Source organism: Aulostomus chinensis, chromosome 19 (assembly GCF_037954235.1).
Source record: "Aulostomus chinensis isolate RoL2024-O1b breed Wild chromosome 19, RoL_Achi_v1.0, whole genome shotgun sequence".
NCBI lineage: Eukaryota > Metazoa > Chordata > Actinopteri > Syngnathiformes > Aulostomidae > Aulostomus > Aulostomus chinensis.
Window position 1 is genome coordinate 1183305 of NC_141338.1, and position 27500 is coordinate 1210804.

Consider the following 27500-nt stretch of genomic DNA (forward strand, 5'->3'; position numbering starts at 1 on the left):
AAAACCAGAGGTCACCGTGAGGAAATGGCTCACATTTACCGCCACCAAAAGTCACCTTTGGTTGCCTGTAGATAAAAAATATATATGTTTTGTATTTTTTCTGTATTTATTTCCCTTTCCACATACATTTTAAAATATAATAATAATAATAATAATAATAATAATAATAATAATAATAATAATAATAATAACAATTATACATTTTATGTAAAGACGCCTTTTCTGTACTCAAGGACGCCGTACATAAAATACATGAAAAAGCAGCAGTAAAAAATAAATATATAAAAATATTTCACCACTTTGATATTTTTTTCAGGCAAATTCAGACAAACTGAAACATTCTAAAAGTCCTTTGGATGTTTTATTATTTCAGCATTTTGTCTCTTGCACCTTTAAAAGAAAAAATAATGGAACAAATATAATAATAATAATAATAATAATAATAATAATAATAATAATATAGAAGACAGTAAATTAAGGCAAATTCGAAGTTATTTCAACTTATGACCCATTTCATGAATTCATTATTGTCAAAAGTCTTAAAATTCTCTTAAAGCATTTTTTATTTTTTTCGGGTCGTTTCTGTTCCTCCGTCCGTGCCGGCGGCGTTCGTCGTTCGTCCTTTTCATTCCTTCTCAAAACCCAAATTCTTCAGCAGAAATAACGAACGCCAGCTGAGATTCTTTTTCTTGTTGATCTGTCGTTTGTCCCAAGAATAAATAACAACATGGTTTTCCTGCAGCTTCTATCTCTCCACCTCCATCCTCCACCTCCATTGTTTCTCCGATGCCCAGAACAATAAAGGTTTCCTCTTGTGAGGTGGCGTGCTCGCCGGCGGCCCGGGAATCAACGCAGAGCACATGTGCGGGGTTATTGTGGTGCAGCCTTCCTGCCAGCCTCGCTCCAGTCATTGTGGTTCTGTTTGAGGGAGGAAACGCACACAGAGCGTGTTCCTCGCACACACACACACGTGAATGAGTCCTTCAGGCATTTCACATGCCATCACAACTCATGTTTTGTTTTTAATGTGTAATTTCGCACCACCAAACCCGTATATAAAAAAAGATCCGTCTTCACGACTCCTCACAGAACCGAACCTCAGCTGGCGCACCGACAACCTGCACCTGAAGAGGGACGTGAAAAAACCTGCTTAGTTGGAGGCTAATTTTCTCTGTCATTAGCCTGTTAGCTCACTTGTAGCCTGTTGGCTCACTAGTAGCCTGTTAGCTCTTCTTATATGGGAACTCCTTTGAGAATCCTCGTCATCACTCCAGTTTCTGTTCAAACAGTGAAAATAATTAGAAACAACAAAACTGTCGGCACCACTGACGGGACCTTTGAATATCTTACTGGGTCAGCATCTTGGGTCTTCACACACCTTTGGGTGGTTCTTTCTGCTGACATGCTCTGCCCCAACAGCTGGCTAGCTAGCTAGCAGCAACCCACACACAGAAGATGGTTTGTTTTGCTGCTTTGTTTGTCCGGTCGCTGAATCTCAGCAAAGCCGCTTCTCCTGTTGTTGTCTTTCTGCTGACTCAGCATCCCTGAAACCGTCTTTCAACCGCACTCGCAGCCGTTGTCTCCAACAACCAGCTGACTTCGAATGATATTTCCTGGTGTTTGTTGTCATCCGGGGGTTTAAATCAGTGACCTCTGGATTATGCTGCAGCATCAGTGACTGGAGGCTAAGCTGCTCATGCTAATCCCAGTTTATTACACTCACTCATCCTCTGATCGCTCTGCATTGATGCTGATGATGCTAGCAACCTGCTAACTATAGCATCATATATAAACATGTCAGTGGGACAGTTTGTGTGCAGAGGTCACCCCCCCTCACACACACACACACACACACACACACACACACACACACAGCCGGCTCATTGTCTGACCCCCACCACCCATGTAGCCTGCATGCTAGCACAGGAAGTAGAGGCCTTCACTCCCACGCTCCCATCATTGTTCCGCATCCCCACACACAGTCACACACTCGGGTAGCTGCCAAGTCACACACTGACCCTAATCTGTTGTTGTGTTTGACTCGTGTGTGCAGCAGCGCCAACGCGGTGAAGAGGAAGTGAAGGACGCAGCAACGACCCGTTTACTGTCTCCTGAAGAGCTTCAGCTGCACGGGACTTTTCAACTGATAGAACCACATAGAACGTTCTTCGTTTTCAGGACTCCTGTCAAAAGATGACCATGTGACACCAGTTACCACAGCTTCCTGTTCTATGGTCAGATATCAAACATGGCTGCCTCCTCGCCACAGTGGCCTCCAGGTCTCCACACTGACCCGTCATCAGGCTCTGAGGAGGTTCTGACCCCAGCAGAGAGGATCTGGTCCACTGGGACATCAATGTCACTTCCTGGTGCCAGCAGGCGGTGCTATGACTCATCTGGCCCTAGACTAGATGGCCTCAGCCCAGGCTCCGCCTCTCCAGCAGGTCAGGTGACGTCAACCTGCGGACTGGAGGAACAAACACGGCGTCCCCTGGCGGTGAGGGGGTAATCATGAATAAATTAAATAAAGAAGCGAATAAACGGAGGATTTACATGAATGTTTACAGCAACTTAAAGACTCGCCGGTTTACATCACGTGGTATCATTTGATTAACGCCCACTTTTATGTGTAATATTATTTTCGGTGCCTTGGTTTATCGGCGCTATTGGCGGCCTCAGTCCCCCGCGGCCAGCGCGTCATCATGGGGCTTGTAGCGGAGTAACAGCGCCCCCCTCCGGTCACCCGACACCAGCAGCTGCGGCTGTTACTCACGCATGAACGCGCTGTCCAGCTGCGTGCGTGACAACACACGCGTTGGAGCTCAATCATGACGCGAGTTTGCGTGAATTAGGCTGATTTCCGCCCCCCCGGAGCGTCGCGGCGTCCTCCTGCTGCTTCAGCGGGGAAACCGCCTTCACCAGCGGGGCGAGGAGCGTCTCCGGACCCGCCTGCCTCCCTCCATCCTCCGGCTCCATGATGACGGCGGCCAGCAGCAGGTACCGGAGCCGCGCAGCCCGCTCAGGTAAGACCCTCACCCCGCCCCCCTCACAGGTGATTATCGATCCGCTGATTGATCCTTGAAGCTTCATCTCTCCTCCGCCTCTCCTCTGTTTGTCTCCGGATGGAAACAACCGGCTTGACGGCGCTCCGCTCCGCGCAAACCCACCGATGTCCCCGGGCACGACGAGACAGACGATGCGGAGGTAAGAGACTAGTGTGTGTGTGTGTGTGTGTGTGTGTGTGTGTGTGTGTGTGTGTGTGTCTGTTTGTCTGTGTCTGTCTGTCTGTCTGTCTGTGTGTGCGTGCAAAAAAAATCATGTTTCACGTTCGTGATTTCTTTGTCTTGCCGCTGAACAGGGGTTCTCAAACTGAGGTCGGAGACCCCCAGGGGTCCTTCGGGGTCTCCCAGGAGATCCAGAGCAAAATGAGGGATTTACTTTGTGGTCATTATGAAAACGTGTTTTTAAGTGTTTCTGATCAGCAGCGCTGCACTGCTGGTTCTTCCTCTCTTGTCTTGGCTTTGTTTTGAACTCTTTTTCTCCACAGTTCGTTCACCCTTTCTTGCTAATCGTCTCTGTTTATGGATGGAGACTCACTGCAGGAGCACCTTGACTTCTCATGTTGAGAGGAAGTCATATTTTCTCGGCGTATTTGCGACTCAGCAGAAAGACGCATGCACAAAGAAATAAAGAGGAAAAGCAGGGTTTTATCAGATAATTGGCGTGTTTACAGGTTACGTCTTCAAGCGCTTCGTGACCCAGAGGGGGGGCGAGTGGTGAAAGAGTGACGCTGTGGTTGCGGCTACAAAACTCATTAGTGTGATTAGCATGATTCACATCTTTAGCGTGTGGAGACGTCGTGACCTCTGACCCCTGCTGGGCTGATAGAACCTGGCGGCTGACTGCTCGCTGCATCCGCATCTTTATTTGCAGAAACATTTCCTCCAAAGTCCCACCAGCAGTTTCATAATCGTTGGCTGCTTCACACCTTTGTCTTGGCGGCGCTGAGTCAGCGCGCTGTTAACCAGCAGTCTGGATTCGTGTGTGGGTGAAACCTGCATCCACAGACGAAATGTCAATATGGAAGCAAAAAGAACCCAAAGAGAAAGACGCTCCCGCCCCCACATGCCCCCCTCCCCGCTCCAGTAATGCACTCAGCCTTTGAAAGCTTCTTTAGAACCTGAAGCATGATGGGAGACTGTCGCTGCCTTTATTCTCTTGTTCTTCTTTTCCACCTCTGGACGTGCGCTCAGTCCCATACTGGCCCCGCCCCCTCTTTCTATTATGAACGCTCACGGGACCCCAGGCCACGTTCCCTGCCCCCTCGCCCTCAATGAAAACATGAGAGGAATCATGGGAAAGTTGGATGTTCTCATGCTCTCCACTGTCTCTGTCTCCAGGAAAAAGAGTACGTTGGCTTCGCGACGCTGCCTAACCAGGTCCACAGGAAGTCGGTGAAAAAAGGGTTTGACTTCACCCTCATGGTGGCAGGTGAGGCCCCGCCCCCAAAACTGCAGGAGTGGAGCAGAATATCACATTTTCAAGTTCACAATGTGTGTGTGTGTGTTTTTAAGTTGTACAAAAGCAAATATCTTGTGAGCGCGTTGTGATGCGACTGATGTCGGCGTCTGGAGACGTCAGGTCAACCAGTTACCAAATATCAACAAATACGGGAGGCATCCCTGCTGTGAGCACACGACGTAGAAAATCCCCTCATTAAAATATCCTGGTAAAAGTTTACGTTTAGAATCTCATCTCAAATGTTTCCATCAATCAATCAATCAATCAAACATCGTCATTGTCACAAAAGAAACAACAAAAGAAACAACGAAAGAAACAACGAAATTTCCTTGGAGCAACACAACCTCACATAGGAGGTCTAAAACAAAGTGCGTGGCGCTGCAGATCCCCGTGACGCTGGGACGCTCTCAGCCAGGGGAGGGCCACCTTGTGCCATGGAGAGACACGTGTATGCAGCCCCGTGACACCGTGAACACTCCTCTGTGGCTGAAGGCGTGTTCATCAGTGGAATCACCTGTTAAAGTGTTTGGTTGGAAGGACAACCTGCACACACACGGCCCTCCATGGCACAGGGTTGCCCTCCCCTACCCTCAGCGCTCCTTCGTCCCTGCGAACGCTGGCTTCATTTTCACTTCTTGAAGCAGGAATGTCGTCGTAGTAACAAACTGGTTTAGAAAGCCTCCGAGCCAGAGCGCCGTGCTCCCTCCTCCTCTTCCTCGCCATCTCTGCTTTCACAAATTTCCTGTGAGGACGTCTGGTTCTGCTCTGATCTCCAGGAACAAGCTGAGTCACTGGGGCTCCTAGGAAGGACTTGGGTTACGTTTGAGATTCATCCGTCTTTGCTGTTGAGAGACAGAACCTTCATGGTTCAACTGACGAGTAAACGTCCGAATCGAAAGATTTGGCTTTGCGTGAGTCTCGATCAGGTGTGCGGACTCAGTAGTCACATGCGTTTATTAAGTCTGGAAGGTTTTTTTCAAGGTACATTTTAGTTCGGTGCTATAATCGGGTATCAGCTGTGGATACGTGTGGGTGTTAGCGGGGTGGCCTACTGGGAGCACTGGTATGTTCATGTTAGTACGTTTTAACAAGTAGAAGCAAATGTCTAACTCAGGTTTCCATTAACATGACTACAAATGGAAATACACCAAAAGACCAAGCTACAGGCTAAAAGCTAACAGGCTACAAGTTAGCATCATGTAGAACATCAACTGAAGTTGTTCTTGTATGGAAATAAAAACTTTTGGATAAAAGCATCATGGCAGTAAGTGGAACATTTGTTAAACTTAATTTATATCCTTTAAAAAGATCTGAATTGCTTTGAGGATTAAAAACTGATGTTGAGCCTTCAGAACAGGCTTGACTGGAAAACAGAAATGTTCTCAAATCCAATCAAAAAGCAGGGAGAAGCTAACTTTAGCTGAAGCTGTGTTGAGTGAGCTAGTTAGCCAGGCATGCTAACATTGAGGGGCTTAGAGGGACAGTTCACCCTAAAAGGAAAACGCAGTCATGCTCTAATCACAAAAGCTTGGTTGGCATAACAAAGTGTGTGTGTGTGTGTGTGTGTGTGTGTGTGTGTGTGTGTGTGTGTGTGTGTGTGTGTGTTCCAGGTGAGTCGGGTCTGGGTAAATCAACCCTGGTCAACAGCTTGTTCTTCACTGATCTGCACAAAGACAGAAAACTGCTGAACGCGGAAGGTGAGTCACTGACCAATCAGACATCTCTGTACCTTCTGGGTTTGGTTAAATGAAGCGAGATCCTCAGTCTGACCTCCACCTGCAGAACTCATGGGAGGTGTTGTTGTAATTAATGAGAAAAATTGTGACACACAATTAAAACAGCAGCTGCAATAATCAAAGCTCTGTGGAGACAAACAACCTTGAAACTCCACAGGTCTGGTGTTTACTGGTGGATCTGATGTAGAACTGAACCTCCACCATCCACCGGTCTGGTGTTACTGGTGGATCTGATGTAGAACTGAACCTCCACCATCCACCGGTCTGGTGTTTACTGGTGGATCTGATGTAGAACTGAACCTCCACCATCCACCGGTCTGGTGTTTACTGGTGGATCTGATGTAGAACTGAACCTCCACCATCCACCGGTCTGGTGTTACTGGTGGATCTGATGTAGAACTGAACCTCCACCATCCACCGGTCTGGTGTTTACTGGTGGATCTGATGTAGAACTGAACCTCCACCATCCACCGGTCTGGTGTTTACTGGTGGATCTGATGTAGAACTGAACCTCCACCATCCACCGGTCCGGTGTTTACTGGTGGATCTGATGTAGAACTGAACCTCCACCATCCACCGGTCTGGTGTTTACTGGTGGATCTGATGTAGAACTGAACCTCCACCATCCACCGGTCTGGTGTTTACTGGTGGATCTGATGTAGAACTGAACCTCCACCATCCACCAGTCTGGTGTTTACTGGTGGATCTGATGTAGAACTGAACCTCCACCATCCACCGGTCTGGTGTTTACTGGTGGATCAGATGTTGAACTGAACCTCCACCATCCACCGGTCTGGTGTTTACTGGTGGATCTGATGTAGAACTGAACCTCCACCATCCACCGGTCTGGTGTTTACTGGTGGATCAGATGTAGAACTGAACCTGGTGACATCTCCAGCTGCTGGGAACCACACACCTGATTTCAGGAGCTGACCTGGAGGGAACCGGATGTTCTACTAAGAGAACTTCCACGCGGGGTCTCGTACTCCTGCTTCTGGGTCACAGCTGAGTCGATCATCTGGACTGAGACTCTGTGTGTTGTTTGTGCCCTGAAGAGCGAATCCATCAGACGGTTGAGATCACCAAACACACGCTGGACATCGAGGAGAAGGGTGTGAAGCTGAAGCTCACCATCGTTGACACGCCGGGCTTCGGCGATGCCGTCAACAACACCCAGTGGTGAGTTTACTACTCTGCGACCTGGTCGGTGAAACATCACCCATGAGAGGGTAAAGATGGACAGGAGTGTTTCTACGCCTCCAGTCACCTTTGACTGGCCCCTCTATTCAGTATGGAGCTGATTTATGTGTTACATTTTAGTGAAAACAGCTGTGTTGTGTTTCTTAGTTGGAAGCCGGTGACGGACTTCGTCGACCAGCAGTTTGAGCAGTACTTCAGAGACGAGAGTGGACTGAACCGCAAGAACATCCAGGACAACAGAGTCCACTGTTGCCTCTACTTCATCCCTCCGTTTGGACACGGGTAAAACTCTGGTGCGGTCCACCGACAGCCCTCAGGGTCCCGCCTGTATTAGAATCCTTCTGGTTCTCCCCCAGGCTTCGCCCGGTGGACATCGAGTTCATGAAGGCTCTCCAGGAGAAGGTGAACGTGGTTCCTCTCATCGCTAAAGCCGACTGCCTCACTCCTGCCGAGATCAAGAGGCTGAAGGAGCGGGTAAGACGGAGGCAGGGCGGTGCCGTGGCGCTGCACGGACCTCACCTTCTCCCTGTGTCATGAAGCTGTTTAGCCCCCATTGGCTCCAATATCAAACAAAGGGCTCAGTCCCTGCAGCCCCGAGCGGCCATGAACTGCTTGACGGGCTGATGCTGACGTTGTCAAAAACTGACCTCAACTAAAACTATCATAATAATTCAGACTTTAATGAATCTAAAGGTCTCGTGAGATTCAAATAAACCAGGGGTGTCCAAACTGGTCTAGTAGGGGCCGGTGTGGCTGCAGGTTTTCAATCCAACCCAGCAAAAGCAACACCTGATCCAACAAATGAGCCATGTGGACACAGCTTGATTGATCTAAGTAGAATCAGGGGTTGCTTTTGGTCGGTTGGAATGAAAACCTGCAGCCACACGGCCCTGACTGGACCAGTTTGACACCTGTGAAATAAACAATAACCAAGTAAAACTGATGAACCTGTTCGTCTGGCGACTAAAACCACTTTAAAACCAGCTGTTCAAACACCTGGAGGGACCCAAGAAGGCTCCGAACAAAGAAGTCCAGGGCAGTTCCACTTCTGTGGGTGTGAGATGAGACTGACATACTCGGGTGACAGAAGAACGTCCGGCATTGAAGCTTTCAGAACGAACTCTCGGTTCCATTGATCCTGGAAACTGAGGGTTTCACTTGCACACACGCGCACACATACGCGCACACACGCACACTGACAACAAAGTGCTGGTGATTTTTTTTTTTTAATCCTCTATCATGGACCTGATAGGAGGTGGAAGGGCTCCCCCTGCTGGTGGAAGCACTGCACCACCGCTGGAGCTCAACAAGAACAAAGCTGCTTTCATCTCTCATGGTTCTCCTCACGAGTCTGTGTTCGTTTCCTGAAACTCTGATCTCGTTCTCTCAACTCTCACTGCAATTCACACTAAACGAGAACCAGTGACGCTCACAGTGTCAGTATGTATGTCCTCCCTGGTCCTGGTCCTGGTCCCGGGCGATTATTCCTGAATTAAAGGATTTCCTGAATCCATGTTGAGTCAGGAAAAACTTAATCTGCAATGCATTGATGAATGAATTTAGTCAAGGAAAGGAATGCAGAATTTGAGGCGCAGCTGAGGGAGAGAGCGTTGTTGTCAAGTTCAGTTCTGCAAATTAAATCCAAGGATAAAAACATGTTGACGCGACTGGACTTCCGTTGTTGACAAATGGAACGACGCTCTGGTTCTCTGATTAAATCTGAAAAAATCCTTCAAACTCCACAGTAACAGTACACAGTAGTAGTACACTGCTACTGTGTACTTCTCCCTGGAAGGAATGTCGCAGTATGACAGGTGAACTGGTTCAGCACCAGTATATGGATACAAAATTGTGATGTATTGCAGCAACACAGATTCACTGTGAGGGACACGATCACATGACCTGTGTGTGTGTGTGTGTGTGTGTGTGCGTCCAGCTGAGGGAGGAGATAGACAAGCGTGGGATAAAGATCTACCAGTTTCCTGACTGCGACTCTGACGAGGACGAAGACTTCAAGCAGCAAGATAAAGAGCTGAAGGTGCCCCAGCGAGGTCATGTGACCTGTGTTTTTTTACTTTTATACACTTTTCTCACACTGTAGGGTTCTGCCATCATGGTGCGTTTACTGTATTTCTAGATAAAGTTGAGGTACTTTGTCTTATACTACTTCAGACTTCTAGTGCACCGCATGCATCCAACAGCTGAAGTTATTTAGATTTTATATGAATTTAACGTTCATGATGAAAACGATAAAACGCACGATGCTGCGTCACTGTACTTTTTTATAACTTAAAGAAATGTAACCGAGGTGCGGTTTAGAAACGGTGCTCCTTTGAATGAGGGGAGTACTTCCTGTTTGTGCTGGGATGCAGGAGAGCTCGCCGTTCGCGGTGATTGGCAGCAACACGGTGGTGGAAGCCCGCGGTCAGAGGGTGCGAGGGCGGCTCTACCCCTGGGGCATCGTGGAGGGTAAGGGTCAGGGTCTGTCCCGTGTCTCGGCTGCAGGGGTGGAGGATCCGGTGCTGACACTGTCTCTCTCCTGTGTGCAGTGGAGAACCCGACCCACTGCGACTTTGTGAAGCTGAGGACGATGCTGATCCGGACCCACATGCACGACCTGAAGGACCTGACCAGCGACTGTCACTATGAGAACTACCGAGCTCAGTGCATCCAGACCATGACCAGGTCAGAGACACCGAATCATCTGTCTTCTCGTGGAAGTGTTTGAGAACAGCGGCGCCGCTGTTTAGAACAGAAAATATCAACAGCGTAGAAAAACGTCTCAGAACTCACCGGCGGTGCTTGTTGACCTGCTCAGAACCGCATCCACCTGTGTTTTTGTCAGACGCGTCAATCGTGACTTAAACGTCGTTCCGCTCAAACGTGAAAGTCTCAAAGTGAAGGCAGCGCCGGTATCTGGTTCGGGTTCGTTCTTGGTGAAGTGGCCTGCTGGTCTGCTTCTCCATGACACGCCGAGACGTTTAGACTCAAACAGCAGCAGGACCCCTGGAAAACTGCAGACCGGCACTTACTGCACAGGAAATTACATTCCTGGCACACGCACACAATCCTGTGGGCCACATATTCATCCACCGCCAGCACACGATCCAGCCAGAAAGTAGGCCGACCTAATCAGAACCATCTTGGGTTCACCGGGTTTCAGCTGCTGCGTCACCGCAGCAGGGTGAACAGTCACTGCCGGTAAGAGGAATCTAGAGTAGCTGCTTCCAGACTCTGCCGGGTGAAACCCAGAGAGGAGTGGCTTCATCAGCCTTTGGGATCATGAGCAACACCGTGTGGTTCTGGAACTGTGAGGGAGTCACGCTCCTCGTATGTGAACACACACTTGGCCAGTTGAGCTGATTCTGGATCTGTTCTCCAGCTCTGACACGCACCAGATGTCCCAGCAGCACCAGTCTTTCACACGCAGCATCTGACTTGTGTTGTCTTGCAGTAAGATGAGCGCCGACAAGCGAGTGGAGAGTCCCATCCCCATCCTGCCGCTGCCCACGCCGGACGTGGAGACGGAGCAGCTCATCAAGAGGAAGGACGAAGAAGTGAGTGAGGAGTGAATAATGAATAACGAGGAGGAGACGCGTGCTCATGTAGGTCGTCTCTCACTGCGCCTCTCTCTCCTCCCCCAGCTGAGGAGGATGCAGCAGATGCTTCAGAAGATGCAGCAGCAGATGCACGAGCAGGACCTGTGACCTTTGACCTCCCGAGTTACATCACAACACAGGGAAATCATACACACAGACGTGAACATTCACTAACACCACCATCTCTTCTGGGAATGTTAGATAATGCATGGACCAATGGCATGCTGGGAGATGTAGTCGGGTAAATGTTAGCTTTTTTTTTTAATGCCGTTGTTAGCCAAGAGAGTACAGTTAGGCAATAGGGGACGGATCCTTCTTTCTTAATCTACAACTCCGTTTTCTACTTGACACGCTACCACGGCTACCCTGAGTCTGTAACGTTAGCAGAGCGTTAGCATAGCTCATGCTACAACTTTACCTTTCCATTCTAACCAGGGTTGGCCAGGTGTGCGTGTAAAGTGGAGACTTAAATTGGACCACGCCTCTATTTCTATTTTTCCCTGGTGTCCTGCGTGATTATTTTCTCATAGGAATAAGTCATGACACGTCTACATGTCTTGAATTTAAATATCATCTTAGTGATTTTAGTTTGCATCCATCCAGTGGTGGAGGGAGTATACAGTACCTTTACTTCAGTTAAAGTAGTTGTTGTAATACACAGATAAAGTGGTACTCTGCTAAAAGACTCTACTCAAAATTCCACTCTTGTAAATATTCCGAATCAATCGTTTCTCCTTGTGACGAAGAAAAATTAGAACCCTTTAGTCTACATGTCCTGTTAATAACTGATGCTATTTATCTGTTTCATATTTAATTTTCATTGTACATTCCGTCAGCCAGAGGTTATTTATCTGATTTGTCAAACTTAAATTATTAATGTGTGATGAATTAGCTCCGTTGATTTGAACTGATACTGAATCGCAAAGCACCTCATGAGCTAAGATCGACCACTGATGAGCCGTCTGGCGTCCATTCATGAGCCTCCTGGGGTTAAAGATGCGACTCAACACGCTGACATGATGAAGGTTTATTAGGGCCTGAGACCCTATGATGTTTGCTCGTTTGAGTCTGTTACTAAAATGCAAAACAGGAGTACGGTCGGGTTTATGTACTAATCCAACCAACATAAAGCAAAAAATACTTAAGTATCTAAATTTATCCTGAAAAATCATGGCTTCTGTTTTAAACTTTTAGGGAAAGTCTCTTAGTGTCCATCGTTCTCAGACAGACAAGAAGACAGAGCCCCACGCTTGAGCTTCGCACAATGAGCAGGAGTGGATGGGAAACTAGCTTAGATTCAGGATGTTGATTTTTCCAGAACGAAGATAGTGTCATCTCCATATACAGTATATGAGCTATAAATTTAAAAAAAAAAAAGTGCAACAGCTGGAAGCAGTTCCACAACGTTACACCTTAATTTTATTTGATTGTTGTCTGTTTCATCTTGGAAACTGTGTCATGCAGTTGTCGTCGGTTAAGATGGAGGGTGAAATGAACACCTGCCAGTGCGTCCGCTGAGATGAAATTCACTAAAAGGTGTTCACGACCCACCGTCCGCAACAAGACCCACCGCGTGACCCTCGTTGTCTCCTCTGATATTTGTACAGTCTCTTCGTCGTTGACACACCGATTGTGTGGACATTTGTGTGTGAAGTAACAATTAAAAAAAACCTTGTTGGTTAACTCTGTGTTTCTTGAACGTTAGCAGAAGAACTTAACTTCCAGTTCGTTCTGGAAAAGAGATAAAACACCATTTTAGGGGACTTTATGACCAACAAGGAGCGTCTGAGGCATGTGATGTTGTTATAATTATTCCTGCTTAGTCAGCAGTTAAGCATTTACAGCCAAGAGATTTGAGTGGCTGACGCAGGACAAGCTGCTTGCTGCTAAGTAACTAGCGTAAGCATCATTATGCTAACTGTCATACAGTGTTAAAAAACAACAAACCGAGGGAAAAGTTATTAATTACAGTACACTATTCACGAACACTTGAATTAGAGAAACAAATTCTATTTTAGCACCCAAACAACATTATCAATGTTAATAAAAAAAAAACTTGAGATACAGACGTTGTATACAAACATAGCTAAGCTACCAAACTAAACTGCCTAGCTAAGCTACTTTGCTAAGCTATTGCTGTCCTGGAATGGTTTCCAGTTAGCCATCATACAGCAAAGTAAGCCAAAAAAAGTACACTGGCTAACATCGCAGGATATTAGCCAATTTAGCTAATATAACGTTAGCCAATTTAGCTAACGTTATTCTGCATCCAGAAGCCACTGATATGGATGAGCTGGTAAAATTCTGTCTATGTAAAATTTTTGGTGAGGTTGTTGTTAAAACTGCCATTTTAATCAGAAATATCACAAAAATTAGGAGATAAAATGACTACATATAAAAATCATCTGCCCTAAAATTGAAGTCCTGGAGCTCCACCACGTCTGAAAATTTCTTAAAAATCTCCCTACCTCCTGCACTTGAAAATTCTGGTCTAGATTGTGGGACCTGTTTTACAGAAATGTAATCCGGTTCAAATCGTCTTGATGATCCACTGCCAGTCCACTGCTCTGCGGGTTGTAGTTCCCCTGGTGGTGTTGAAGGGGGCTCCTCTGTCGGGCTCTCCAGCAGCTACGGCCGGCCCTGTTTTCCTGTCTTTTACTGCATGGGATAGTAAATATTTCCGTGAGAAGGGGGTGGTCTACCCCGGCTGCCGTTTGTCTGCTGCCTGGTGCTGCTGTACTGGAGTCCCCCCCCCCCCGCGGTGCCCCGCAGCTGGATTGACAACAAGCGGGTTGCGTAACTTCTTGGGCCACCAGCTGCAGGTCGACCGTCGGCGACGGAGCTGCGAGCAGAGGCGGGAATGGAGCGGAGCGAGGCGGGCGAGAGCGAGGGCTCCTCGTCCCAACAGCCCACTCTGTGGAAACAGTTCCAGGCCAAAGCCAAGCCGCTGCTCAGCCCCAAGCTGGGCTCCAGAGACCCCGATGTCAAGAAGGAGCGCATGTGGATGTTCAGGAAGATGAAACGGAAGGACCACGTCGCTCTGGACCGGGTCATCTCGTCCTCTCAGCCGGACCTGGTCTTCTCCTCTCAAGTGGATCTGGACACGAAGGAGCTCTGCGGCAAAGCGGCCGGGAGCAACTCCGGTGTCGGTCGGGGGATGCTGCAGTCCAAGCAAAGAGCCCTTAGTCCGAACAAGCCCACGGTGGCTCAGCTGGTGCAGTCCCACCACAAGAGTTCGTCTCTGGGGTCTGCGTGCCTGGAGAGGCTGGCCCAGGCAGCGGGCGGCAGCGGCGTTGGGGAGGCGGCAACAGCTGCCGCAGCAGCGGGAGCGCAGCTGGAGGCTCCGGGGGAGGTCGAGCAACCGGTGAGCTGCTGCTGCCGCTTCAGTACAAATGTTGGTTCAGGAGCTTCCACCGAAAATACCGCGAATGATGCAGTTCGTGGTCCCAGAGGGGCGGCAGGCTGGGTAGCCAGCAGACAGCAGCAGGACTTCAGTTTGTCATATTTACTCGGTATTAATCCAGATTATTGATTACTGAGAGATAAGAGGCACAGACGGATCAATAGGAGAACATTATTCATCGAATAGATGATTGTTTTTTTTTAATAATCCGCTGATACTCACAACATCAATAATTAAACCCGCATCGTAAACTTATTTATTATGTATTCATGCAGGATTTGGTCAGGAACTCACTCTTGAAGAGTTTATTATTTTTTAATCTTTACCTTTTTTTCAACAAAGTTTAGTCTTGTGACCTGGTAAGTTAGTTAATAATGCTTATAGTACTAAATATCAGAAGATATTTGATGGATTCTTTGGGAATTTCACTCAGCCAAATTTATGAATGTTAATATCTTTTCAGTAAATACCAGCAGATACTGGTCATTTGTATCAGTCTGAATCAGAAGCTGCCCCTCAGGAGGGCACAAGGCAGTAAACATAATTTGTGGTCTTTTCCAAATGTTATGGAAATTAAAAAAAAAACATTGTAACTGTCACAAAGTTTGTGTTCTACGGTCAGTTAAAATCACATAAACCTGCTTTTAGATGGATGATATCAAATGAGTTGTGAAAATATTGGAAAAATTGATATAGACAAAAAAAATCCCAAATTGTGTAACATTTTAAATTAACCAGCAGACCAGATTTTTAATCAGGACACTAATTATTTCCTCTTTTATCAGATACACTCTAAATAAAAACCCCAAAATACAGCACTATGATATCAGCGTCGTCTACTCCAAACCAGCGCCGCCACTGAAAAACCCCTGCTGGTGGTCGGCAGCTCTGCCAGACCATTTACAGTTACAGGAGTATCGACTGATCATCAGTGGAGTGACCAACAAAATAAGTCAATGTCGGCATTTATTTTGCATAAATGTAAAATGTGTAGGTGGAGCTCAGATGGTGAACGTGACTGACAGCAGGGCCGGACTCAGAAACCGGACTAAGGAGGTCAGGATCCGGCCTGATCTGCTTTACTGGGTCTGTGCATCTGTGGTGGAGGATGCAGGCAGATGGTGAAGCCGGCTGGATTAGTGGATGAATGAAAGAGGTCCGAGTGGGCAGCTGAAAGGGTCAGAATGGCCCAGCTGTTACCAGAGAGAGGGGTCAAAGGTCAACAGGTGGGATCCTGGATGCCTCAGCAGGAATAGAAATGGAAAGATCATGCTAACATCTGAGCTAACAGCAGCTAAAGTGCCTACAACTTCAGTGTCCATCATGTTAACCCACTGAGGTCTCTGATTAATCTTTATGTGGTGGCATTGAGAGCTGAAGGCAAACACTGGCAGAAGGAGAACAGGGAAGTTCAGAAAATATCACTTTAGTGGGATTCAGCCTTTAAAACTACAAAACACGTGTGCCTCATCAGGATATAAGGATATGTAGACCTGGAAACTATGATATCTGGTTTCATATCAGGATAATCTGATATGATATAAATTTCCTGTCGAGCTTTGACAGAAGCTTTTCACACTCTTAGTTTGCGAGGAAGGTAACAACTGCTTGGGGTGTTAAAATCCACTGACCTGCTGATCTTGATGAACTGAACCTGGAAGATCATCAACTTCTGTTCACCAGAGCTGATTTACTGGTTCAATCACCACAATCACATGGAGTGATCCTATTGGCTGCTGGGGGAGGAGCCAGGAGATGACCACTTCCTGTTGGTGGAGGAACCAGGAGATGACCACTTCCTGTTGGTGGAGGAACCAGGAGATGATTTCTCCTTGTTGGTGGAGGAGCCAGGAGATGACCACTTCCTGTTGGTGGAGGAACCAGGAGATGACCACTTCCTGTTGGTGGAGGAACCAGGAGATGACCTCTCCTTGTTGGTGGAGGAACCAGGAGATGACCACTTCCTGTTGGTGGAGGAACCAGGAGATGACCACTTCCTGTTGGTGGAGGAACCAGGAGATGACCTCTCCTTGTTGGTGGGGGAACCAGGAGATGACCACTTCCTGTTGGTGGAGGAACCAGGAGATGACCACTTCCTGTTGGTGGAGGAACCAGGAGATGACCACTTCCTGTTGGTGGAGGAACCAGGAGATGACCACTTCCTGTTGGTGGAGGAACCAGGAGATGACAACTGCCTGTTGGTGGAGGAACCAGGAGATGACCTCTCCTTGTTGGTGGAGGAACCAGGAGATGACCACTTCCTGTTGGTGGAGGAACCAGGAGATAACCACTTCCTGTTGGTGGAGGAACCAGGAGAGGACCACTACCTGTTGGACTACAAACACGCCTCACCCCTGGCATGCTCCACTTCAGAGTAGCTGATGAAAACATTCAAAACATTTGGACGAAAACACCTGTAAACGACTGACTGGAGGGTGACAAGGGCCCCCTACTGTTAACCTTGAGGTACTGCATCTTAGTCAGAGAGGAGGAAAGAGGACTTGAGTCACGCTGCTTTTGTAGAACATTCAGCTGGTTAGAAAGTGAAACCCAAGCTGATAAAGTTCTTCAATGAGACAGAGGGAGAGAGAGATGTAGTACTGAGGGGGCGGAGCCCAGAGACGCTCCAGATTGGAGAAACCGAGCAGAGCAGATTTGTTTGTTCTCTTTTTATTTTTTGTGGGAAGAGATAAGAGATGATTGAGGCCATTGTTGGCGCGGAGCAGCTGCTGATGTCTGGAACATCAGACGCGGAGTGTCTATGGGCGGCATGGCTCAGGGGTGGAGTGGCCGTCTAGCAACCGAAGGGTTGCTGGTTCGATCCCCGATCCCGGTGACCATGTCCAAGTGTCCTTGAGCAAGATACTGAACCCATAATTGCTCCTGATGAGTAGGTTGGTGCCTTGCATGGTAGCCTCCACCATCAGTGTGTGAGTGTGTGTGTGAACGGGTGAATGAGACGACACTGTAAAGCGCTTTGAGTGCCACTAAGGTAGAAAAGCGCTCTATAAAATTGAGTCCATTTACCATCTCCTGAGACCGACGCTGCTGCAGGAGGAGGAGTCTGGGCTGTGTCCCTGTTAACCATAGTAAAGGAGAGTTATGATTGTTTACGCCTGACGTGGGTGATCTGATCCCTGGTCAAGCTCACATGTGAACACCAGGACGGATTGGAACCACACTGGCAAGTTGAACCGAAGTCCTGCTGGATCAGATCTGGTCCTCTGAGCGAGCAGAAGATCTCACTGCTGCCCAGATGCTCTCTGATTATCACGTGAGGTCCTGAGGGGTTTACATTCTCACCCTGCTTTATGCTGAGTGTGCAGATGATGCAGTAGGAGATTATACCGTACGGTGCAAACCTCCACCAGGGCCCTCCAGAGTGGTTTGCTGTGTGAGCAGGATTAATGGGAACGCCGTGTGATGTAACCAGCGATTGGCTACTGAAGATGTGTCTCCGGGAAGAGAAAACAAACAGAGAACATGCCGTAAGGCTGATGGAAATGTGTGTGTGTGTGTCCGAGACAAATAGCCGGGGGGACCGAGTGTGTGTGTGTGTGTGTGTGTGTGTGTGTGTGTGTGTATGTGCGAGCTCGCGAGACAAATAGCCGGGGGACCGTGTGTGTCTTAAGTGTACAGAAACCAAACTTGTATTTGTCATTCAGTTCACTAATATCTGTCCTGTACCCATCCTGCTCCAGGACTCCGAGTCAAAGCATGTAACACGCGTGTTGTCATGGTGAGTTTTAATCCTTAGTGATTGTCATGCATGATGTGCAAACACTCAGCGAGGTGCTTGTTGATGTCACGTAGCCGGAACTCCTGCAGCAACTAAACTCTTCACCATAACCACTGGTGGAAAGTAACCAAGTGTTTTCACCCAAGTACTGGAGGAAGTTCAGGCATCTGTACTTTGATGGAGTATTCACATCTTTGGGGATGTTGTACTTTTACTCCACTGCGTTTATCTGAACCCATCAGTTACAAGGTACTGTGAAGAGGAAGAGTTCCCCCAGACAACATGATGAAGATGATGCACTTTCACATGGGAAGCCTGATCACATCAGTCTGGAACACACACACACACACACACACCTCTTCATCGTGACCTTTAGAGGTCAAAGGTTGATTGCGCCTCAGCACTGGAATAACCAGGTACGATGTAGAATGTGTACTTTTACTTTGAATCTCGGTAATTTGACTTCACATGAGTAGAGGGACTTCCTCCACCTCTGAACTGAACGGATGGACAACACTGTTGCTAATAATGACATGAAAGAGCGATGACATCATATCACGTTATTTCCTGTTAAATAATCGGATTGTTTCTGTGTTGATGGCTCTCTCATTCGTCAGGTTATTTCTTGGTAACGTCCTCATTCGCCTGTCAAAGATTTCATTCAGTAACAACAAAGATTCTTTCTTCGGGCACAACTCACCGGGCCACCGCACGGTGGCAGATACCTACATGGATGAATGAGCTGATGTTTTGGGGTTCGTCTCACTGACCCTGGATCAGATCTCTGTACTGTGATGGTCTCCTGTCCCCTCACACATCCAGATGCAGGATTCAGTGTTTAAGGACCTGGACAGGTTCCAGAGTCCTCTCGCGTCGTTTCCTCATGGCTCCCGTCACGTTAATCCCTGGGGATTAAGGTGAATCCGCCCTCACTCTTCCACCTTCCTCCTCCTCTCCTGTCGCTCCTCCTTCATTCAGCTTTATCTTCCTCCATCCCTCCGTCCTACTATTTGTCTTGTGCTTCCAGTGTCTGGTCTGTCTTCTACATCTCCCACGTTTTGCCTCGTTCTCCTGCCGTCGACCACCTCACATCATCTAGATCCCGCCCTGCCTCCGCCTCGACCCTGGATCACTTCCTAAGCGAGGCCCAGGTGGCGGAGTCCCGTCTTGCGATTCGAGGGTTACTTCGCTGCAGGTCCAGTGATGACTACTTCTCTCTGGCCGCCACGTGCGGCCGGCTGCTGTCGGTGAGCTCCGTCACTCGGTGATCTAGACAGAACTCGTCTGTTCTCAGCTCCCAGTGTAGCGTAACTCCCTTTGTCTCCTAGTCGTAACAGAGACAACAAGCTGAAGGGGAGCACGCCAGCTCATGTGTGCTGATCCCTGCGCGGCGCACACAACAAACTGGTTCCACCTGAGCAGGTGAAGAGACGAGAGACAGCTGAAGGGCTGGATTTGCTGCTGCACAGGTGTACTAGTGCAGATACCCCTGTAAAAGTAGCAGCACTGGGTCCACCAATTTACTCATCTGAAGAAGTAGTCAACCTAACCCAGGCCCAAATCAGCTCCAGACGCTTTAGAGGCACCGATACCTCAACCCTCCACACCAGTGAAGCAACCATGCTGATGTCATGGACCCGAAACAAACCAATCGGCTGCAATCTGTCGATTTATCAACTGATTGGTTGGAAGAAAATCACCAACTGACTTGCGAATCACTTAAACGTTTCAGCCCTTTGTTTCTGTCTCACTACTTCAGGCTCTGAGTGTCAGACAGTTTCTGAATATATGAGCTTCATAGTGATACTTAAAGTAGAAAGTGTGGTTGTCTTTCATCTTCACATCCGTCTTTGATGTGTTGAGACAGAAGCTCTTCAAGGTTCTGGTTCAAGGATTCCCATACAATTACATTCCAAAGCGGATATATAAGCACAAAGTCTAACGCACTCAGACAGGAAAGGAGCGCTGCTTCCTGCCATTGTGAAGCTGAAGCCTCTAATGGCCGTTGACATGCGAGTTCATGTAAGCAGTCCTTCAGAGTAGGTTTGTCTGATTTATGGTCCAGAGGTCTCATAACCCTCAATCCCAGACAAACACTTGACAAGCTTAGGTGCAGCGCTTTACTGTTTCAGGGAATCGAACTAGGAACTCCTGCGTTGGCAGATCGGTAAACTCCCTGCAGCTGCAGCTGAAGGGTTCTAGCTGGTGTTCATCTGGACACCATCACTGGGCTTCAGAGGCTCATCGCTGGAGGCTGATTTGCCCAAATGATCCCGTGGTTGATGTTGGGGGGTCTAAAGATCTCCAGTCCTCTCGAACTCATGGCCAGTTGGCGGTGCAACAAGCCACGCCCCTTCCATCTTCTCAGCTGTGACTGACTTTTACCTCCTCTGGTTTTCCATGCTAAAAACAACCAGTCACAGTGACCGCCGCCGCCATGTTTGTTACCTCCACCAATAAATTGATTTCCTCGTCCTATTGGGTCGGACCAGATCCCCTCAGATGGGGTCAGAACCTCTTTTAGAACCTGGTGGTGGGTCACTGTGGACTGAGTGGTTACCGTGGTGAGGAGGCAGCCATGTTTGATGTCTGAATGTAGAACAGGAGGCTGTTGTAACTGGAATCACATGGTCAGATCTTTGACAAGTCCTGAAGACGTCTACAGCTGAGTGTAAGTTTTAGCACCACCCGGTGGTTACAGGAAGTGAGTCTGATGTTCTCTCGCTGCTCCTCCAACACGAGAGCTGTGTTCAGACCCCGTGAGAACTTTAGTTTTTGTGTAGAACGTTAGAGCCTCATGGAGGCAACTAACCTGACAACATGGAACCAATTTCTGCTCCTTTTCAGGCGTGAAATGGCAACTCCTCTGAACCTGCAGCCACGTTTGTGTTTGGAAGCAAGTTGAGTTGGTTTCCCGCCGCAGTCACACTGTTGTAGTTCTCACTGGTGTAGCAGTCGCTGGAACACCAAGAAAAGAAGAAAGCTGTGACTCTGGCTGTTCTCCCTCTGCCTCCGTCACCGTATCGATCACCACGGCAACAGTATTGATGTTGATAGACTCTGGAGGGTTGGTCCTCATGTTCTGGCCTATTGTTGACATGGAGGAGACATATATCTCACTCTGCTTCATCGTTTGTTGGGTCTGTAGTGTTCCCCCTGCTAATACATCAAGGTCAAAGGTCACTCACACAGGTTTTACCAGTCCCCTGTGAGCTCAGGTTTATGGATTGAAGACTTTGTACCAGGAAACCACCATTAACAGTTTGGTAATGAAAGTGTGTTATTGTGTGATCATTTTCTTTTACCGATAACAAACACTCATGAGTCCTCCTAGCATGTAGCTTGCCAACAAACAACCTCTGTCAATGGGCGGGGGGGAGGGGGCGGAGAGCTTGGAGCCTCTCAGGCTGCCAGACCGCAGCAGATCTGCTTCCAGAGGAATGTCAGTGCTTCTCTGGGCATAGACCGCGGTCGCCATCTTAATGGTAACATCTGGTTAACATCTTCCACTCACTTCGCCCTCGTTAGGGCACCAAACATGAGAACCGGAGTCCTGCCTCCTGCCCCCCTCTGGATGTGACTGATCACACGAGTGTCAGGTTACCCGAGTCATCAGCCCTGAGCAGCTCCGTGTCCATGTCGCTCCAGCTGATAGTCCTCCGCTCTCAGCGTGGTCCGTGACATTCCCTCTCAGCCCAGCTGGCACAGACATCAGGTTTTAGTTGAAAACAACCATCAGTTCGATGTTAAGATCCAGTTGGTCTGACGAGACGAGACCAAGACAATGGCAGTAAAGTTGACTTTGTGTGAACACTCACATGACATCTGGAAGACGTTTCTTAATTTACAGCACAACTCAAACTTGCTTCAACATCAAACTGACGTCAGTGACATCACGAGTAACATGTCACTTCCTTCTCCGCCGCGGATGTATGATCTTATCAGAGTAGACACTTCAGAAGCAGTATTTCCTGATGTTGCCGGCCATCATCATCATCACATGATCACCAGCAACATCAGGAGGGCAGACCAGTGCGAGAGAGATGAGTAAAGCCTCCGCAGATGTGTGTGTGTGTGTGTGTGTGTGTGTGTGTGTGTGTGTGTGTGTGTTTAGTCACTAGTGTAGATGTGACACACATCTACACTAGTGTGTAGCGGAGGAGATTCTAGGTGATCTGATGCTATTCTCAGTTCGGAGCGTTGCTTCCTGATTTAGTGCCACAAGACGGTTAATCTGCAGTAAGCTGCTTGTAAAGCTGCTAAACTCCTGAACTGCTGCTGGTTTTGGCTCCTCCAGACGCAGTGAGAGTAGCGACAATGTGACTCATCATGAAGACACTGCCACTGTCCGCCATCTTCCTTTGCTAGAAGTTCCTGTTGAACAGAAATGCTTCGTGCCTGCCATGCTAACTTCCTGTTGAACTACAAACATACCTCATCCCTGCCATGCTAACTTTATAATGAACTACAAACATACCTCATCCCTGCCATGCTAACTTTATAATGGACTACAAACATACCTCATCTCTGCCATGCTAACTTCCTGTTGAACTACAAAAATACCTCATCCTTGACATGATAGCATCCCATTGGACTACAAATTTACCTTATTACTACCATGTTCTTTCTGTTCAACTACAAAAAGTGTGAAAGTGTTCAGATGTAACTGGGGGCAAAGAGTAAAATCACAGAGAAAAACAAACCACAACATAGCATATTAGCTCGTTAGTGGGGCGGGGCTTAATTGGGACCCCTCAGCAAGTACCACAAAAGAAAAAGAGGCAGGTGATTAAATATGGATGAATATGAACTGATGAATTCTACAGTGGTTAGATCACCAACAGTGCTCCGTGGAGTGAAGGTGTGGGACATGTGGGGGTCCGGCGGCTCGGGACAGACGCAGCAGCAGGGCTCCATGGTCTCGGTCCTGATTCAGCTCACACACACACGAGGGCCCGTTTGGTTTTATTGCCATCGGGTTTCCGCGGTGTTGCCAGTGTAAAGCTGTGCAACATATGTCAGCCTCAGGAAATCAGTTTCACAATGTTTGTAACTGATACCTCTTTGTGTCGTGGAGCTGAAAAACTCCTGTGCCCTTCGAGGATTTATTACATGAAACATGGAAACAAAAAGAAGCCCTGAACCAGAGTGCTTGTGTTCAGTGGGCTGAGTGAGAGCGTAAACAATCAACTAGAGTCACTACCACTCATGACTAAATAAGGAAATATTAATTTCATAGGTGAAGTAACAACACCGCGTTCCTTCATCGTTTAGCTCCAGAACCAAGTACCAAGGACGGAGTGTCTTCACCTGAATCTGTGGAACGTTGTAGACTCTTTCTGTGTCACCCCTCCCCGATGACATCATCAAGGACTGTCATTTCCTTACTGTGAATGTTTCACATTACCTTTGATAGTGAGCCAGCTCTGCTCCCTCAGTGTTTCAGGGCACCTCCACTGAAAAATGATCCTACACACACACACACACACACACACACACACACTGCAGTCCTCAGCTTGGTCTTGAGCCTGTGTAGAAAATAATGCTGCCAGAATCCCAGACGGAGCCGATCCAGCATCTCCTCGACATGCTTGTGCACTGTGACGACTTGTTTGTGCTGCAGGTCAACAAGTCCTGGCGTCCCCTGATCGATCCTGAGGCTAACAGTCGCAGCTTCATCCATCCATTGTCTTCCGCTTATTCCTACATTAAGGGTTGCGGGGGGCTGGAGCCTATCCCAGCGTCAACGGGTGGAGGGTTCACCATGGACAGGTCGCCAGTCCATCGCAGGGCCAACATAGAGAGACGAACAACCATTCACACTCACATTCACACCTACGGTCCCCTCTTGATGTCTTTGGACGGTGGGAAGAAGCTGGAGTACCAGAGAGAACCCACGCAGACACAAGGAGAACATGGAGACTCCGCACAGAAAGATCCCGCGCCCGAGCCGGGACTTGAACCCAGAACCTTCTTGCTGTGAGGCTAACCAGGGCTAGTGGTTAGGCGCTAACCACTGCACCACCGTGCAGCCTTGCAGCTTCATATTGAAGTGTATCATCTCATTAGTCCTGATGGATGGGACGGTCTGTGTGAGTGGTTGCGTGTGTGGGCAGGATGTGGCGTCCCAGCAGAGTGGTTCTCCTGCATGTGATGCCAGGTGAGCTTCAGCTTGGGTGAAACACTGCTGCTGGCTGGTGTGGCAGCAGGTTGAAGCACTCCTGGAATCAACAACGCCATGAAGCTGCACAATCAGGAAACGTGTCTTCATCAGCAGCAACTTCAGCCAGCTTTGACAGCTGGATGTGAAAGTGAAACAGATGTTAGAAGTACAGGCACCAGCTACAGACGTACGTTCAGTGGGAGTGGTGTCATACAGTCACTGCACAAGTGTTTCATCTGCTGCATCAGTGACGCTGTCACCATCACTCTTGATAAGATCCTGTCAGGGCCCTGTGTGCTCTGGCAGATGCATTCACAACATTGCAGCTTTGCAATTTAAAGTAGAATAAATTTGGAAGGAACCGCTTGACTCCATTTGTTATGATGTCGTGCTATCACACAGAGATGTACCCAGGTGGCTCCTCGGCTCTCCGCAGCCCTGCGCTCAGCTGGTTTCACCTGCTCAGACTTGCTCCTGGCTGGATTCAAATAATTCTCCTGGAACTGTAGTGAAGGCACTGCTGGAACTTGAACCCACAGTCTCCTCTTTACTAGACAGGCACTTTGACCAGCTAAGCCTCCACTAGTAAAGGTCAGTCTGTACTCAGGCAACCACAGCGAACCAATTAGCAAATGTTCCATGCTAGAAATGGAGGTTTTCATTAATGAAGAAAAAATGGTTTTAATTGTCTGTGCTAAAGGTGAAGCCTGTTTCTCAAAAGTGGCCCCAAACATCCACTGGGACTCTTTTTTTCACTTCCTGTAATTTTGTGGGATCATTTTTTGGTTTCTCGGAAATATGATGTGAAATCTGAGCTTGTTGCAGGAAAACACACTTGCTCTCTAAGAGACGAGCCCCCCAGGTCACGTGCTGGGCGCTAATGCATGACTCTTCTATAACTTCCATCTCTGCATCATCTCAGCAGAGGTGATGCTCTGCAGCAGAAGTGAAGGTTGTACAAGAATGGAAAATATAGCAGCGTGAAATGCGGTGATGGGAGGAAGCTGTAATTTCCTGTCAGTGGTCACCCCAGAGACCAGGCAGGCAGTCAACAGGCAGCGAGTGAAGACTGAGCTTTTATCTCTCGTGAAAATGGCGGTGAGTTTGGCTGTGGTGCAGCTCCTGCTCATCTCAAGTGTACTTTGTTGAATGGTCATGTCTTCTGGACAGGGTATGGGTGCACCGGGCTCCTCAGGGGCCCCCGGTGAGCGAGTGGCCCCCACCTCGGGGATGTACAAGCTGGAGATCGAGCTGAGGAGGGGACGCCATCTGGCCATACGGGACAGGAGAGGTAGAGTGACGACCCCTTCCCGTCTTCGCTCTCCTGTGGTATCAGCTGATTCGAGTGGTTTGTGTGGTGTGTGTCTCTCAGGCAGCAGCGACCCGTACGTCAAGTTCAAGCTGGCTGGTAAAGAAGTGTTCCGGAGCAAAACCATCCACAAGAACCTCAACCCGGTCTGGGATGAGAAGACCACCTTGATCCTGGACTGTCTGAGTGACCCTTTGTATGTGAAGGTGAGGACGTGCACACACGCTTACACTAAATATGAGCTTGACCCAAATAGGACAATCCTTTTTTTTCCCATCCCGCCATGGTTTCTCGCCATCTTGCAGCACGCCAGTGAAGCGCCAGGACAGACGGCTGAAGCAGGCGTTTGTCCAGTAGCTCTAAACTTTGAATCCTCCCCAAACTGGCTCCTTGAACGAGATGCGTCTGTCTGGAGAGTTTCACAACTTGCAACAACGCCAGGAATTTGTCTTTACTGTCATTGTGGTAGACAAACGGCGTGGAATACACGATAAGCGATGCAGCGCCACTGATCTGATTAGTAGAAGTATAATTTTGCTGAAAGCATTTACTCAGTAAGCTCTTGTTTTCTTTATCATTCTTTTTTCGCTAATTTGCTCAGTAAATTTAAACGTAAATTCTCTTACAAAAACATGGAGAAAAATTTCCTGGCTAAATTAGCGAGAATTAAGTTAAAAAAAAATAAACAAGGAAATGATCAGCCAGTTATCAATAAAACGAACCCAGAAGAACCCAAGCTGGGTATTTATTGCCGTGAGGGAGCCGTCACTGTTTTGACTGTTGGCGGTGGATAAATTCTCATTCGACATCTCTATTGAACAGGAAGCAGCCAGCTCAGCCTACTGAGCATGCTCAGTTTGCCTCCTCACCACACACACGGACCTATGGAAATGAAGAACTGCTTGTTTTGCTCCTCTGCAGGTTTTCGACTACGACTTCGGACTTCAAGATGACTTCATGGGTTCTGCGTACCTCTACCTGGAGTCTCTGGAGCAGCAGAGGTGCCAACACTCACCTGGATCTGTCCCTGAGGGTTTTGTAGCTTGAAAACAGAGTCACCATTGAAGTAAAGAAAACTCTTTTAAAGAATTTAAGACTCGTCCCCCTGAACTTCTCCCGTTTGATGAAATTACCAACCAGCGACCCTGGAGACTCGTGGCGCTTTCCAGCGACCATCAAACACAACAGTGGTTACTGATTAGGAGGAAAAACATTCTGGAATCTATTCCTATATCCAGATTTATCACCTGTCAATCAGAATACAGATGCTCCTCCCTCTTCCAAATATGGTCAATGAATAAAGAGAACTTTAAAACAGTCCACTAATTATGAGTCTGTCTCTAAAGCTCATCTTCACACTCGTGCATCTCACAGGACGGTTCCAGTGACTCTGGTGCTGAAGGACCCTCAGTACCCGGACCAGGACCTGGGCACCCTGGAGCTGGCCGTCACCCTCACGCCTAAGGACAGTCCCATCGAGGAGCGCCGAGACTCAGCGGTACGTACGCTCGTCAAAACATCAAGCTCAACTTTTTTTTCACAACAAATACAAAAGTTACATCAGAATAAGAGTAAGTTATTGCAGCTAGTTAGCATTGATGGCTAACAAACCTGTGGTATCTTGTTGGTTACGTGACATGTTTACGTTTACTGGTAGCTGGAACAGGAGATGTTAGCTTAGCTTAGCATAGCTTAGCATAAAGACCACAAAGATTGAGATACATTTAGCCTGCCTCTGTTTGACAAAAAAAAGCGTGTTATCTGTCTTTTTTAACCTGTGCAACCTTTTTAAAGTGTTCATTTTTTAATCACAGTTTCCGTAGTTTTCCA

General features: G+C 48.0%; 2 protein-coding genes and 1 long non-coding RNA gene across 6 annotated transcripts in view; all 3 read left to right on the plus strand.

The window, feature by feature from the left end:
- LOC147243562 (uncharacterized) overlaps positions 1–2380 on the plus strand; it is a 5711-nt gene extending 3331 nt beyond the window's left edge. The window contains exon 3 of the long non-coding RNA XR_015110386.1: positions 2054–2380. This is a non-coding gene — a long non-coding RNA (uncharacterized LOC147243562). The remainder of the gene's footprint in view (positions 1–2053) is intronic.
- Positions 2381–3094: 714 nt separating this feature from the next.
- On the plus strand, positions 3095–12728 carry septin5b (septin 5b). The gene is made up of 11 exons (XM_086187343.1): positions 3095–3204; positions 4401–4491; positions 6132–6218; positions 7313–7436; positions 7605–7739; positions 7814–7931; positions 9394–9495; positions 9830–9926; positions 10007–10142; positions 10912–11014; positions 11102–12728. The coding sequence occupies exons 2-11, from the start codon at positions 4482–4484 to the stop codon at positions 11162–11164; spliced, it is 975 nt and encodes a 324-aa protein (XP_086043469.1). The 5' UTR covers positions 3095–3204; positions 4401–4481; the 3' UTR covers positions 11165–12728.
- A 994-nt stretch (positions 12729–13722) lies between these two features.
- Positions 13723–27500, plus strand: part of mctp1b (multiple C2 domains, transmembrane 1b) — a 24620-nt gene continuing 10842 nt past the window's right edge. For 3 of the 4 annotated variants that reach the window (XM_086187337.1, XM_086187338.1, XM_086187339.1), the window contains exons 1-5: positions 13723–14420; positions 25532–25652; positions 25734–25876; positions 26592–26671; positions 27045–27168. In XM_086187337.1, the coding sequence (XP_086043463.1) occupies positions 13917–14420; positions 25532–25652; positions 25734–25876; positions 26592–26671; positions 27045–27168 (972 nt within the window). In that variant the 5' untranslated portion in view covers positions 13723–13916. The remainder of the gene's footprint in view (positions 14421–25531; positions 25653–25733; positions 25877–26591; positions 26672–27044; positions 27169–27500) is intronic. The other variant, XM_086187340.1, reaches the window with a different exon arrangement.

Coding starts and splice junctions, on each gene's coding strand:
- septin5b (XM_086187343.1), top strand. Junction 6,219..7,312: donor AAAACTGCTGAACGCGGAAG/GTGAGTCACTGA, acceptor TGTGCCCTGAAG/AGCGAATCCATCAGACGGTT. Junction 9,496..9,829: donor AGCAAGATAAAGAGCTGAAG/GTGCCCCAGCGA, acceptor GCTGGGATGCAG/GAGAGCTCGCCGTTCGCGGT.